This window comes from Sinohyriopsis cumingii, chromosome 1 (genome assembly GCF_028554795.1).
Source record: "Sinohyriopsis cumingii isolate HCF-2022 chromosome 1, ASM2855479v2, whole genome shotgun sequence".
NCBI lineage: Eukaryota > Metazoa > Mollusca > Bivalvia > Unionida > Unionidae > Sinohyriopsis > Sinohyriopsis cumingii.
Genome location: NC_142961.1, coordinates 64,306,612 through 64,323,692, shown reverse-complemented (window position 1 = coordinate 64,323,692; position 17,081 = coordinate 64,306,612). Strand labels below are relative to the sequence as shown.

At 33.4% G+C, this 17,081-nt stretch overlaps 1 protein-coding gene across 1 annotated transcript; it reads right to left on the bottom strand.

Annotated features, from left to right (window-relative positions):
• Positions 1 to 1,699: 1,699 nt before the first annotated feature.
• LOC149807004 (peptidyl-prolyl cis-trans isomerase-like 3) lies at positions 1,700 to 16,085 on the bottom strand. Its single transcript, XM_089960553.1, has 6 exons — positions 15,997 to 16,085; positions 13,703 to 13,777; positions 13,240 to 13,333; positions 11,251 to 11,318; positions 6,122 to 6,240; positions 1,700 to 3,181 (listed from the first exon to the last, which is right to left on the bottom strand). The coding sequence occupies exons 1-6, from the start codon at positions 16,003 to 16,005 to the stop codon at positions 3,055 to 3,057; spliced, it is 492 nt and encodes a 163-aa protein (XP_089816679.1). The 5' UTR covers positions 16,006 to 16,085; the 3' UTR covers positions 1,700 to 3,054.
• Positions 16,086 to 17,081: the final 996 nt, after the last annotated feature.

The following is a 17,081-nucleotide window of genomic DNA, read 5'->3' as shown; positions in this document are numbered from 1 at the left end:
TTACTTTTACATCTAATATGAAAAAAATGAAAAGGATATAAGTGGAATTGGAAATATGTTGTATTTTCATTAAAATTTAAAACACTTCCAGGTATCGCCACATAGTTATTATTTTTCAAATGCAGCATAATATAAATATTGAAATATATCTGAGATTTGTTGTGGGGTGGTTTTGAGAAATAGTCAAAAGTATTGATAAATTGATTACATTCCAAAAGTATAATTTAAATAAATAGTATGTCAAAAGGTCAGTATCATAATTTGTAAAAAAAAAAAAATTTAATGGATTTCATTTAAAGTACTTGACCCAAGATCTGTTTCATACAGATCATGTAGACCGCAGAATAATTTCAGCATTGGATGTCATTTGTTAGAATTTGATTATGCATAACATTAAATGGTAATTATTCACTTTATTGGATCCCAGGGTTCATACAGAATTCTGAATGATAAATTCAAAGACTTTTCCCAAACTTTCAAAGACCACAAACATAGATTTCCAAGACCTGTTTTCACGAACATTTTTGTATACAAGTTATGTTATATGAGAAAACGAATGCAAAATAGTACAATATTGTTTAATGATGAAATTCAAATTTGTTATAGCGGTGGCAATGAAACTGGACAGGTCATCAAAAGAAAGAAACCAGGAAAACTCGACTACATCTGAATCTAACCTTGGACAATTTTATTTGTGATTATGGAAAGAAATTAAAATGTTTGGGTTTATTTCAATTTTCAAAGACTTTTAAAGACTTCATGGTAATCTGCTCTATTTCCCAAACTTTCAAGGCCTTGAAAATTCTACCTCATTTTTCCCAAACTATCAAAGACCTTCAAAGACTGTAGGAACCCTGGATCCTCATACATTGGTATTCTTTTGGAAATCATTAATTACACACCCAAAGAAATACATCTGGCAAAATCATTGTTAATTATGTCAATATTTTTGGATGTGATCAATCTAAAGGTGTGATCTTGTATAAACTATATAGAATGTTGTACATTTTGATGTCAGAATGAAAGCAGTGTGTGTTGAAAACAAAGTTGTATGACCTTGTTATTTGCTATGAGAGACCTGACATCCTCTTTTCCTGATCCAGTTTAGTACCTGGCAACCACTGTAAAAAGTCCATAGTGATGGATAATTTTTGTCTGGAAATTTCTTGGTGACATTAAGTTGCAGAGCATTCAACAATCAAGACTGAATAGGCTTTGGTTAAACAATTTTTTTAAAATATTAAATTTAGAACAACAATTAATATTTAACTGAGTAAATGCTCATATCTCCTCAAAGGGAGATAAATATGGCTGGAATCTTTACCTGAACAGATTTACAATTTAACCAAAATTAGCATTAGTGGAAGCATTTATCTGACAATTCTTCTTTCATCCAACTAGAGCAAATATTGATGTTTGATTCTCTGAATAAGTATAAAAGTATGCTTCCTTGGCCAAATATGCATAAATAAGTGAATAAAGTTTATATTTGCTGCACCTGTTATCTGGGTAAGTAGTCACGCACCAATATTTCATGTTTGTGTCAGGAGGGTTGGAGTGGGGGTGGGTTATGTTTTTTTTTCCCCCATATGAAAAACCACCAGATTGGGCTACTAAGAGTAACAGAATAAAGTTTCTCTAGATATTGCTGTACAATCAACCTACGTTGAACTAATTTAACAAATTCTAAATATATTCATATTCTTTAAGTAACAAAACTGACTTTAGTGATTATTCACTATATCAAACAAAAGACAAGTATTATAAGAAAAGTATGTTTTAAACTGGTTTAACAGTTTATTATATACCAGTTTAGGACTTCCTATGTAAATACATAGCTTGAGATGATCCAGTAAATTATAATATGCTACATGCTGTCATGCAGTTATTGATTGCTGTCAATCACACAAGGCCAATGTTGCTGTTAGCCACACACAAGGCCAATGTTGCTGTCAACCACACACAAGGCCAATGTTGCTGTCAACCACACACAAGGCAATGTCGCTGTTAACCACACACAAGGCCAATGTTGATGTTAACCACACACAAGGCCAATGTTGCTGTTAACCACATACAAGGCCAATACAAATTTATTGATATGTAATATGATGCCAGAACATGCCTATCTTTATGCAAAAGAATATAAAATCACATCATGTCAACTTAATAAAGCCTTTTACTTCAACAATAATCAACTTTATGAAGCTTTTAACCTCACCAATAGTCAACTTTATAAAGCCTTCTGCTTTACCAATACTCAACTTTATAAAGCCTTTAACCTCACCAATAGTCAACTTTATAAAGCCTTTTACTTCACCAATAGTCAACTTTATAAAGCCTTTTACTTCACCAATAGTCAACTTTATAAAGCCTTCTGCTTTACCAATACTCAACTTTATAAAGCCTTTAACCTCACCAATAGTCAACTTTATAAAGCCTTTTACTTCACCAATAGTCAACTTTATAAAGCCTTTTACTTCACCAGTAGTCAACTTCACAAAGCCTTCTGCTTTACCAATACTCAACTTTATAAAGCCTTTTACTTCACCAATAGTCAACTTTATAAAGCCTTATAATTTCACAATAGTCAACTTTACTAAACTTTTTTTTCAGTGAATAGTGTGAATTAATAACTTATCTTGGGGCACTAGTTTTTTGTGGACTTTTCACAATTTCAAGATTAACGAACTATGATCCTTCTAAAGAAACAACAGCACCACTCCTCCAATCCACAAATGTAAGTACATGTGAAAATTTTGTTTTCACAGAATCATAAAAATTCATTTCCTGAAGAAAAAAATGAATTCACAGTATTGAGTCAAATTTAAAACTTAACTGCACCCACCACATCTCCACTGGCTCAAAGTATGACTTGTTTTAAAACCTACAAAAATAATCCTTTTAATTTCATAATTTTTGGAAACATTAATCAAATATTTACTGTCTTGCATGGAATATGGACTCATGAGGACCTATCAATGGTGGCCACATAAATATAAGTTGTTTATCAATTGTGGTCTGTTGTCCTTTTAGCAGAAACCTTCGACTAAGATGTCATCCTGCCAGTGGGTTGGCATGTATTGTAATATCCCGTATTCTTGTGTCTGTTAGGGGCCTGAAGGTCTTCTCTTCCACAGGTTGCTTTTCCAGCTCATCCAGTGTCTCAAAACCATCTAACACTCTGAAAGGCATAAGCCATATATATTTAACATGAAACTTTATTTATTTTGTATTTATAGGGCAACAAGTTTTCAAAACTTATATTTAGTACTTTTGAAGGCTCACATCATGACATGTGATCTGTGAGGTGAAAGGTGCCAGTGAACATACACAATACCATCAACCTGATTAAAACCAAATCTACACTGTCCGACATGAAGATCAGACAGCAACAGCTTAAGGGTCATGTTCTGGTGATCTTTGAATTAGCCAATGGAAATGCAGCATTTAGAAATCTGAACGTGAATAAAATAATCTGACACACACTGAAGCTCCTCATCCATTCTGCTCAGTCTCCCCAATGCAAATATATAAGACTTCATCTGACTGGCTGATAAAATTAGTGGTTATGGTAATAACACAGGTCACCAGAACAGGACCCCTAAGCAGTCACTATATGATCTTTGCATCAGACAGTGGAGATCTGATTTCAATCAGATTGACAAAAGCATTGGACTTGAATGGATGAACACTTGACCACACAGATATAAGAACTGTGGCACAGGACTGCAGAAGTGTACAGCTTGAGTGTGTCCACTTGATGTATGGTCTAAAATTATTTCAAATCTGTAATCATGATATCACTATATCTTCCAGTGTAAATATAATAACTTACCATGAATGCTGTGAACTGATTTTCTTTAAAAGTTAGTTAACTTTTTCAAACAATAACATACAGATCATTGGAAAAGAGTGAGATATATTATATTATAGCTATATTTTCTCCCTGTTGATGGATAATATAATTTTCAAATGGCTCTGATTTTAAAACAAGACCCACCATGTTAAATCTAATTTGCTTTGTGTTTACTTTACATAAATAAAATAGATATTCCTTTCTATGGTTTATGAAAATACCAATATCCCTCTAAATACATGAAGTTTTCATTATAAATGTTTAAAATTATTTGATTCTCTACCTTGTACCAGATAACTAATTAAAAAATGCATAAAATATTAACAGAACAATAATTAAGCAATTATATTAGATTGCATTTTAGTGAAATGATTGCCCTATTTTGTCTGAAGTGATACACAGATGTCAAACTATATCAAGGGCTGTAACCACCCAAACTAATCATTTCCTCTCAGTGCATGAATTTGAGTTGGGTCCCTTTACATATTCTAAGCCAGAAAGAACAGCCAGCATACATCAGGCTTTGAGCGATGGAACACTGCCAGCCAAACATTTGAGAAAATGGAGATAAACTTTTAAATGGCTATATGAACAAGGAATTTGATATTACCAGTGGTAATCAAGTAAGTCCGATCAGATTCATCATCAACATTACCTTTGCAGAATGTCAAAAAGTTGACCCAAAATAAGAAAGAACATCTTACTGGTTTTTATTCACTGACAGGTGCTATGAAGAAGGGATTAGAAAACGATCAAATTGGTCATCACAGCTTTCACTCAAAATTAGCCAAATTTAATTTTGGTCCAGCTTAGAGGGAAAAAAACACCATCAAGTTTTGTTTAATGGCAAATCAGCACATGAAAGCCTATTTAGGGCTGAGGGTACATTGTGTAAAGGTTCTCGGATAGTAGAAAATTTATGCCAATAACATAAACTTTGTTGGTTATCACAACACTTTATTTACAATGGACAAAGAAAGGAAATCCTATAGCCAAAGTAGAATATTTCATCAAATTTAGTATAAACTAATGGTTATTCTGACTGCCTTTAACAGGAACATAGCAGAAAGCCATACCCAGAGACATACCACGGCTGATAATTTGGGTTGGTCTCTGTTGAATTTAATTGTGACTTAAGTACAGTGCATTAAAATTAATACAAATTTTTGTTCATCTATTGGTATATGATGCAAGGTGGGCAGTAGTTTATTGCAAGGTAATAAAAATCTCATCCCAGTTACCTCCTGCAGGCCGAGGGCTCAATGTGCCCACCTACATGTGGTAGAGGTAACTAATGGAAGTATGAGCCAAAGTGGTTCAGAAGTTAGCATGCCAAGCGGGCAACTAAAAGAATGTAGTTTTATATACCACCATCAGGTCAGCCATGGTCAGTTACCAAGGTGTGTCCTACAACAAGGCACTTTATTCTCATTGCCCTGACACTAAATAACCTACCGGTACTTCTGTTGCAATGCCATCAAACCCCTAACCAAATGAAACCAATCATTCAAAAGTTGTGTTAATCTGAATATTTTAGCAGGAATAGTTTGCCATTTGATGAATGAAACTATACCATGTATAATTCTAACAAAACAGCAAATGTAAAGGTCTTTTTGATTAATAAAACATTGCAATATACAGAGGGGAACTCTGTCATTGCCATTGTAATGTCATAACTCTGTCTGTCTGTGTCTGTGACAATGAGCAATGGAAAACTCTAATGCCATTTGAAATCTCTCTCTCTCTCTCTCTCTCTCTCCACACTAATAATGTAATAAAATCCTAAAATACATGACTGTTATGCCCCATCTTGTAATGTTCTGAAATCTTCAAACAGTTGACTGTTATTCCCTGTCTCCTAATCTTCTCAAATCCTCAAATATATCACTGTTACCCTGTCTCATAATGTTCTTAAATCCTCAAATGTATCACTGTTACCCCTGTCTCATAACGTTCTCAAATCCTCAAATATATCACTGTTACCCCTGTCTCATAATGTTCTCAAATAAAGAAATCCATAACTGTTATCCCCAAACCGTTTCATGTTCTCAAATAAATACATTACTATCCACTGTCTTATTATGCAATTGTGTCAGATTTACTTTTATTATGTGACTATAGTTTTACATAATTTTTTTTACATATACTAATCTGAATGTTTGAGGGAAATTTCTTTTCCTTCTCATTATCATCTCTTCTTTTTGGCATTAAATACACCTTCTCTTTCTTCCATAACTGTGATACACGTGGAAGAAGATCACTTACTTTCCAAATATTGTGTATTTGAGGTCCAGATGTGGCTGTTTGGCATAGGTGATGAAAAACTGGGATCCATTGCTATCAGGTCCATTATTGGCCATAGATACAACTCCTCTTACATTATGCTGAATAAAAAATATATAAATTCTTCATGGATCTAATTTCATTAAGTGTTAGTATTTATATGCATTGTGTACTTCATTATAAGGCAGTCTTGATATATAGTGGTACACTCTGCGACTCCAATAGACAATGTTAGAGTGACAAAATACTGTAATCATAAAACAGCATAGGATGAAAAGGAAAACACATGAAATTTCAATCTCTATTATTTCACAGATATTAACTTCATAAATCCCAAACATGTAAATCAAGTTTTGAAAAACCCATGATTGTGGAAATAATTTAGTTGCTGAAAATATAGTATATCTGCAATGTGTCTGGCACTGCCATATTACAAAATGTATGAATGATATGAAAGTATCAGAGGATCTCCAAATGGTTCATATCACCACAAGGTTAGTTTTGTTTTCACCGCAGTGCTATATGAACTACTACTAAGAATGTTGTTCAAAAATATATTTTTAATAAAATCAAATACTTAAGCACACTAAATATTCAGTTATGTTTACCTTTAATTCCACTGTGCCTTTTTCTCAACAAAGACCAAGTAAAAAGACAATTGTGATTGCTGTGAATATTCCTTGAAAACAGAGCTATCCTGTTTTATCTGAGCCAAATACTTTAAGCATCAATTTCTAATTTAGCTTAAGCATGAGGAATGTCTGACCAGTAAGTTAATAGTCTGTCATGTTCAGCACTAAAGTACCATATATACTCACATATAAGTCTGATCCGACTGCACAGACCCAGATCTGCCATCACATAATGGACTGGCAGATGTAGGTCAAAGCAGTTTGTTAGGAATAATCAGTAGAACAATGACAGAGACCCTTATCTTCTGGTGCATTATGTGATGGCAGACCAGGGTCTACACTGCTTGCAGTTGGAATAGACTTATGTGAATATATATAGTACTGTTTTGACAAGTTTCTACTATCATGCAGTACATGTATGGCAGCCATTGTACCTGTATACACAAATTGACTTTTTGAAATCAGAGCAGTTTCAAATGGAAGCCAACAGTATTTATTTAGAAGGAATACAAAGTTTTTGCCATTTTTGAGTGGAGATTATATAAAGCATGTAAGAGATAAAATGCAACATGAACTTTTCCTTGATTGGGAATAAATCTTTCTCTTTACCCCTCTTCCTGCAAGAGCCTTACAATATTAAATACAGAGAAACATTGATAATCCAGACTCTGTTTATTCAAAAACTTTGCTATCCACACATAGTTCAAAGGGAACAGAATTTCTAAACATTAATTTGCTCCATTAATCCAGAAATCCATTTCCCTATCCAGAAATCAAGATCAGGGACCAAAGCGTAAAATTACTATAAAACTTGCCGTGATAATACAGAAATAATCTGTCCAAAAATAACAAAATTTGAAGAACTGTATATGAAAATAGAGTTAGATAACACAGATTCACAGGTGCAAATTTGGAGGTGTGTCAATTTATCAATCTCTGACTGGTCAAATTCTATCAGTATATTACAGTTATAAATTTATCACATGATCAAGAGTGTTGAAAAACTTCAAGCAGTGTGACCTTATTGTAACCAGCAATTGTCTAAACAATGTCTGTCTTTGATACTTACCAACATGTGTGTGTGTGCGTGTTAATAATGAAATAAACACATGGGATCAAATTGTCCATACTTCTGACATAACATCTGGTTAATAAATTCTGTAATTAAGTCTCTTTGTTGTTTACCAACTGTATGTAATAATCACAGTTCGTTGATGGCTGTACAAATAAAGTTGATTAATTAAAGCTTTAGACAGAATAGGGCTTCACTTCAGAATAAAAAAGAGATGTCAATTATCGGTTCATTAGCAGCTGTAACCATTGTAAAATATGACTTATAAAAATGACTGCATTTTATCAGTGTACCAAAATGCATTTAACTGTGAGATACCAGTTTGTATTCATTGTACTTTTTACATTAAACCATCAAGCATGCATAGACAAGCAGAGATAGTGGCCACCAACAAAGAGATCTGCAAGCAAAAAGATCACAAAAAACAACAGTGTAGCCCTTGAAAATCTATGGATACTATCAGGAATCATTGCAGATCGATCTGCCAAAGAATCCAGGCAAACATTGGTCACAGAATTCTTCAGGAAATTTACATCATACGTACATAGTGTGATGTGCTAATTATTTAAACTTATATTTATATACAAGGGCATGTTATAATAAAGTGAAATAAACATAAGTCAATTGATGTATTTATTAATTTATTTAAACTGTTACTGAATATACAGCTAGCAAATACATGAACATAAACAGTACATGTATATGGAATTAATAAATTGTAAAATAAAAATGTGCATGATTCAATTATCTGGAAAACACATAAATCCAGATATATTCACTGGGAATGAAGGTGTCTAGATTAATGAGGTTGTACTTTACAACAGGTCTGATGACTATTTAACCAAAGTACATGTATTTATAGGAAATAGAGGATGTTGTGTGGAATATATGATTGCAGTCAATATTTCTTTCAAAAATGGTGACAAACATCAGACAGCACCTTAAGATGGCATATCTTTTCAAGAATTTACATACAATAAAGTTCCATAATTATCAGACTATTGTATATTTATTTTGATCAAAAGAAATTATAGACATTCAAATCACAATAAATGTGTCTAAATAAATTCTAGATGTTCAAAATAATATGTAGGTGTCTAAAATTATACATGTTCAAAATACCATGTGTCTAAATAAATTATAAATGTTCAAAATACTATATATGTGTCTAAATAAATTCTAGATGTTCAAATACTATATATGTGTCTAAATAAATTCTAGATGTTCAAAATAATATGTAGGTGTCTAAAATTATACATGTTCAAAATACCATGTGTCTAAATAAATTCTAGATGTTCAAAATACTATATGTGTCTAAATAAATTACATATGCTCAAAACACTATATGTGTCTAAATAAATTATAGATGTTCAAAATACTATGTACATGTCTAAATAAATTCCAGATGTTGAAAATACTGTCTAAATAACTTCTAGATGTTCAAAATACTATGTATTTGTCTAAATAAATTCTAGATGTTCAAAATAATATGTATGTGTCTAAATAAATTATAGATTTCAAAATAATATGTATTTGTCTAAATAAGGTATAGATGTTCAAGTGACTATATATGTGTCTAAATAAATTATATATATTCAAATGACTATATGTGTGTCTTGATGACATGGATGCCCCGCCCTGACAGCATGGTGTAATGAAGGAAATTTTATTTCAAGCTGATATGGTCAACTTCTAAGTCAAACAGTTAAACTACATCAAATTTTAGTGGCAAAAGGTAAACTGGACCTAAATCTTCTTGAAACTGCTTCATCATTTACCATTCTTTAAAAGCTATGGATTGGAAGAAAACAAAAAAATCATGATGCAAGGGCATTCTTTCAAATCAAACATCAGCCATAACAAATTAAATCTTCAAGGAAAAAAAGTACAATGCAAACTGACCTGCAAACTAAAACTAAAATAATTTTAAATTTGTGTTACTAGTCTTATGATTTTGCCCTATTCTCTTTGTGTCATGGCCACCATTTTGAGCAGGCTAGTGTGGGGATCGAATATGTGTATGATAGTGAATGCACAACAATGCTGGGATGATTTCAACAGATGCATTATCGTGCTGAATATTTTTCTTCAAAATTTACTGGAATTTTTTTAATCATTGCCACTGTTTTTATTCGTTTGATTTAGTTAAAAGAAATATGATTGCTTGTCAGTGTAGAAAGTCCTCCAAGAATTCAAAGCTACATCCCTACATATGAGGATTAGCTCAGCCATCAGTGTCATCGACAGTGAGAGTGAGTGTCTTGATGTCCTGGCAACAGCATCAAGAAGTCTCTGCAAAGCAACCAGCAACAAAGACTCCTCCTTTAAAAGATTTACGGAGGCCACCAAGAAAAGGCTGATGTCTGAAGATATGGTAACTAAGGTACTTGCCGTAAGTTCCATAGCTTCAAGCATGTTGTCTGGGATGCTGGACCCATAGAGATTACTACTTTGGATGCTCCCAGGAGGCTTAAGAGGCCAAATGGATGAGTAGACCATATAACTCTCTGCTGAAAACAGTGGCCAAAGGGTGGAAAATGGGACTGACCAACCCCTTTGCTGTCAGACTGCCTCTTGGCCTTGTGTCAGTGAAATACCCCTTACCATGCTGATAATGGGAAAGTAACACAACTCCAGGGGCAGAAGAGGGACCTTTAGCATACTGCTTATGTATTGATTTGACATTAGGACAGTATCCTTTGCATGCTACTGCAGTACAGTTTGGACAATGGGAAGGTATGGTTTGCATACTACTGTAGTACAGTTTGGACATTGGGAAGGTATGCTTTGTATGCTACTGTTGTACATTTTGGACACTGGGAAGGTATGCTTTGCATGCTATTGTAGTACAGTTTGGGCACTGGGAAGGTATGCTTTGCATGCTACTGTAGTACAGTTTGGACACTGGGAAGGTATGCTTTGTATGCTACTGTAGTACAGTTTGGACACTGGGAAGGTATGCTTTGTATGCTACTGTAGTACAGTTTGGACACTGGGAAGGTATGCTTTCATACTACTGTAGTACAGTTTGGACACTAAGAGAGTATGCTTTTGTATACAATTGTACTACAGTTTGGAAATTAGACAGGTATGCTTTGCATGCTATTGTAGTACAGTTTGGACACGAGGAGGGTATGCTTAACATGATATTGTAATACAGTTTGGACAATATGCAGATATGCTTTTGTAGTACAGTCTGGACACTGGCAGGGTATATTTGACATATTTTAACACAGTTTGGACACTGCAGATATGGTTTGCATGCTATTGTAGTACAGTTTGGACACTAGACAGGTATGCTTTGCTTGCAAATGGAGTACAGTCCGGACACTAGAAGCATATGCTTTACAAGATATTGAAGTAAAGTTACTCTTCCTTAGGTACTGCAGGGTGACAGTGGATGTTACCTTAAGACTATCTGTCAGTTCATCTTCAAACTTTTTACCCCAGATACTTGTTCCACCTTTTCCTGTACCTGAAAGCAAAACAAATCTATCATTTATACAGTATATAAGACATATACTCTCCTTTTGAATTATAATAGCACAGCTGTACTGTGCTTGCTCTGGATATCTAAGTTCCTGGATTCCAATCCCAGTCCAGTTTTTGCAATGTTATGTGGTTGGCAATTCCAGGCTTGTAGCTTCCCCTTGTTTCTTCTGCTCTCTAAAACTCAGAAACCACATCATAATCTGGTAGCCTTGAGTAAAGTAGCATTATTCCCCTGCTTTTCTCAGCTATCATTAACCCCCCCACCCCGTAAGTTGTGGATAAAGATTATAAGAATGCACATTTACAGATAACCCAAAGTTTTAAGTTTGTATCTTAAACAGTGTAGGAGAATTTGCATATCATTTATAAAACTTCCTGTAGGTCACTGGTTCCTCCCAGGGTTTTCCTTCACCAGATATACTGGTCACCATGTACAACTCATCGTTGGCTGAAAAATGTAATTAAACATAAAAAACCACAACCATACATGCCCATCCCACCCACTCCCAAATTTCCACCCAGGTGGACGGAAATTCAGAAACCACTGTGCACATCAACAGGTCACCAACAATTATATATCAAAATCTAAAGTCTCCATCTTCAATGGAGTAGGAGTAGCTGCATGGTATTATACATGTACACATGCACAGATGAACACATGGACAGGATTCCATAATCCCAACATTTTCATTGTTTGTACTGGGAAGGTTTTTTCAAAAACATCCTGAAATATCTGAGGACTTTTCTTACAGAAATTGAACTTTTTCAATAAGCTACTTTGTTAATCACTGCATGAATAGAGGCAAAAACAAAAGAGACAAGAAAAATAAAAAAAAAATAACAAAAAAGTTTGATATGCTTCAAGTTGTTGATACTCAGATGGATGTGAGACTTGATCACAGTTCAACTTAATCCCATGCTGGAAAAAGGAATAACTTTATCACATGTCTTACACATCACTTTGTCTTTGTCTCTCCTTGAATTATTTTGCCCAACTCTAAAGAGGGTTGTATTCCCCTAATGAACTGTAAATAAAGCTCATTCCTAGTTGGATCACATTCCTTATTGAATCAGTCATCCATCTACAAATCTAATACGCATGTGACTAGTAAAGGGAAGCTACTCTATCTTGTAACCACCAGTGCCATGGGTCATTTTAAACACTCAATTTTATCTGTCTATTGTTTGTTAAAATATATTTTTTAATATTTTTTTAATTCTAAAATTACAAAATTATAGACTTTATTTAGTTCTCATATTCTATATTACCTTGCGAAATCTCAAGGAGATTTCAGCAAAATTCAAAGTGTTTTTCAACTAATTAAAGAAGTTTTCAAACATAAAATCAGTCTTCTGAAATTTAATGATTTTCCAAGGTAACTCCTTAAATCTGAAGAATATATGAAAGTTGTATGAACTATGATGATAACGAAAATCAGAAGTTTATTGAAAAGAAGTAAGATTAATGCATTTTCCTACCAAAGAAGTAACCCATACTGTTTTCTGTCAATATGACCTACAATCTAAACAAATTTCTTTCAATACGGTATACAATTCAAATGATTTTCTTTCAATATGGCCTATAATTCAAATGAATTTCTTTCAATATGGCCTACAATTCAAATGAATTTCTTTCAATACGGCCTACAATTCAAACAAATTTCTTTCAATACGGCCTATAATTCAAATAATTTCTGAGCAAAAAACAGAACAGCAGACAGAATAAAAATAATCAATCATTAAAAATAATTAACTTCAAAGATTATATTTCAAGCTAACTTTTTAATCTCAGATCGGAAGGATCTGTCACACTTGTACTGTATTAATTTGCCATTTGCATTTTAAAAAATGAAGCAAAATACACAAGTTTTCAGGGCATTAAACATGTAACAGAATTTATTTACCTGTAGGATCTCCAGTCTGTACCATAAACCCCTTAATATTTCGGTGGAAAAGGCATCCATTGTAGTAATCAGAGGCACACAATGCAAGGAAATTCTGAGGGGAAAAAAGCATAAGACTGGTAGAGTAAAATTCTGCCCCATAAGTCCAGCATAAATTAAAATTAATATATCATCAATACTGTAAAAATCAGCCCATTAAGACCAGCATAAATTAAAAGATATATCATTGAACTGACATGCATCTTTCAGAATAAATGTTGTCCTAAAATTATCTCAAAAACTGTTGCATCCAAATATTTATATTGTACATCAGTTGTCTAGCTGATAACATGTACTAATTAAACCAGAAGTTAATCACAGTTTTAAACTAAAACTAATGTTACTTTCATCCTAAAAGGACTAAAAAGAAAGTTTATTTTCATTATCAAAGAGACACCATATACATGTACACCAAGCTACATACCTCACATGTTTTGGGGCACTGCTCACAGAAAAGCTCTAGCTTTATGTCTCCAAGATCTGTGTGAAGTGTTACAGACTACAATTAGAACAATACAAGATCTGAGTGAAGTGTTACAGACTACAATTAGAACAATACAATATCTGTATGAAGTGTTAAAGACTACAATTAGAACAATACAATATCTGCATGAAGTGTTAAAGACTACAATTAGAACAATACAAGATCTGTGTGAAGTGTTACAGACTACAATTAGAACAATACATTATCTGTATGAACTGTTAAAGACTACAATTAGAACAATACAATATCTGTATGAACTGTTAAAGACTACAATTAGAACAATACAATATTTGTATGAAGTGTTAAAGACTACAATTAGAAGAATACAATATCTGTATGAACTGTTAAAGACTACAATTAGAACAATACAATATCTGTGTGAAGTGTTACAGACTACAGTTAGAACAATACAATATCTGTGTGAAATGTTAGAGACTACAATTAGAACAAATACAAGATCTGTATGAAGTGTTACATACTACAATTAGAACAATACAAAATCTGTGTGAGGTGTTGCTATGTGGATAAAACGAGTCTGCTAAATTATTTCACATGGACAGAAAAAGAAGGTTCAGAAAGGGAAAATTCATGTGAAAATGGATTGGTAAAATATAATACTGTTACAGAGTATGAGGTAACTAAGCAACAACAAAAAATGTCAAATATGGCACAAATAAAAGATAGGGATATTTTCAGCTGCATTTGGTTGATTATTCCTGGCTTGAATTTAATGACCAAGAAGGAAAGACTGCAGTTATTATAAACAAAATCCCCAACTGGAAATTCAATCATTGTATTTGTCAGTGACTACATGTACTTTCCTCATGAGAGGGAAGTTCTGGTGAAATAGGAGACTGAAGACTTGCAGATTTCTTTCAATCATCTTGATAATATTTTCAAAAAGAAGACCATCCAGCCATTCATCAGCACTATTCAGAGTTCAAAGAAAAGATGATGCCATACAAGCAGTCCCAGGATCCACCTGTTGAAATTCGTGCAACGCTCTTAGTGAACGCTCCACCTTTTCTTAGTCTGTTATGCAAACTGTTAGAAATGATGTTTGTTATAAGCCCATCCATTGTTGAGTGTGAATGAGGATTTAGTTCAAGGAGCTTCATCAAAATGTCATTAAGGAATTCCTGAAATCATGAGACTTTACAAATTCTAAAGAACATCAGCAAATGTACCAGAGTTTGAGGATTTCAACCAAGACACAGCTATCCACTCATGCCTTAATGCCAGTCCTGGTTGCAGACATTTACACAAACATTTTTTTTCTTCAAATCCAGCATCTAAAATATATACCTGAAGTAGCCAAATGTGTAGTATCAACCAATATTTTGAACAATGTAAATTCCTTACTATTTAATGTTGCAAATTATTTAGTTTATTGTTTCTATGGATTTAAGGACGGACATTTAATCAAATCTTGGCAGGTGATTACAATTTTGGGACAAGTCAAAAGCAAGATGGGACAAGTCAAGAAAATCCCAACCAAATAAACTATGAGTCACAATTACTAGTGATCTAAAATGGAGCAAACCATATCAAGAATTATGCACCAAAGCAAACTGTACTTTAGTATATCAAGACACAACTTGCCAAAAAATGAAAGAATAAACTTTTAAGGGTTTAGTTAGGCAAATTTCAGAATAACAGTTTGGGACCCCACTGCAAAGCATTACTGGAAGAAATTGAACAAATCCCAAAGCAAGCTCCTTGGTTTGTTACATCCAATGATGACTATATACCACTGGAACAAGTGTTTCAAAACAATGCAAAAATATCGTACTACAATTTGATCAAATTAAATCAAAAGAGTCAGTAGAAATCAGCACGAAAATACCTTCTTGATATTTTTCATGAAATGATAGTTACTATTTTATTGCTTCCCTTGAAAATCCAAACATCTATGTGCGGTATCTCGATACTTTTCAAAACTTGTATGGTCAATTTTTTTCAAATTCTTTTGTACATGTTAATGCTACTCGGTGCATCAATGTCATTATTATGCAGCACTAAACTAAAAACACGAAGAAGAAGAACAAAAATACAGCTCAAGAACAAAAAAACGGATCAAATCATAGTAACTCGAAAACTAGTTCTACATTACTTTCTTAATTGAAATAAGCATATGGTTTCCTGCAATCATAGATATATAAAAATTAGTTGCCATATTTAGTAGGAAGGGCAGTAAAAAGTTACTTCATGTCAACAATGAACAAATGCATTACCATTATCATCAATCAGTAGGGCAATCTGGTCATACTCCGACCACTGAGATCGTTGACATGAAATCGTCAACTTCATTACTGAAGCCGACTATACCTAAGTACGATACGGGAAGCAGTCAATCGGACTTTTTGCAACAAGTTTCATTATTCAAAAAAGCATATAATTTTTGTTCTTCTTACTGAAAAGTGATTTTATTATGACTATACGTAGGGGGTAAATCCGACCGTGTTGTGGCTTATTCCGACCTTTGATATGCGTAATTTCGACCACCATATATGGACCGTACATATACAAGTTTCATCTATAAAATACAAGGATTTTGTTTGTATCTTTACAGATTTAAAAAGCTTTAAATTGTTTGTTTTTTCTTCAGACAGAGAGATAGCAGATAGAAAGTGATATTGTTGTGTAGATAATCGTGGAGAGGGGTAACATTTTATTTTTATTTAGATTTATTCTTTAATTTTTTATTTCATGTTTTTAATTACATATTTATTCCTGTGGTTTTTTCCTTCAAAGTTCAATACAAACTAATCATAATTCTACATTTTCTTTAAGCTTGTGTTCTTGGTCGGAATTGCCCTCTTATGATAAAGAACCTGGGGTAAATCCGACCACTATACAGACCATTGCATACTAGTGTTATTTTCCATAAATCTGGTGCACTTTTTACTTTTTTAGCGAGACAAAACATTAGTTTAAAACTACGATAACATAATTATTATGTTATTGAAAGCTATATAAATCTTGGATGATTGATGCCTGACTAGGTGCCTGAATAACATTTTTTTTTTTATGAATGTCGCTTCTGAACTCGCGCGGATGAGAAAATACTGATGCGAATACGTCATTTTGTCACGCGATGCCCTCGTCGCCTGGGAACAAATTTACAAATTTGCTTGTGCACAAGTAAAAACAAAGAACACAGCAAGTAATTTGCATATCTTTGTTGTAAACAGCAGGACGTACATCCACGGTTGGAATTACCCTGCTGGTCGGAATATGACCATGTTACCCTAAAGAACGGGCAGTTTCATGCAAACACCACGATATAATTTTTGTTGTACCAGAGCTTATGCACATG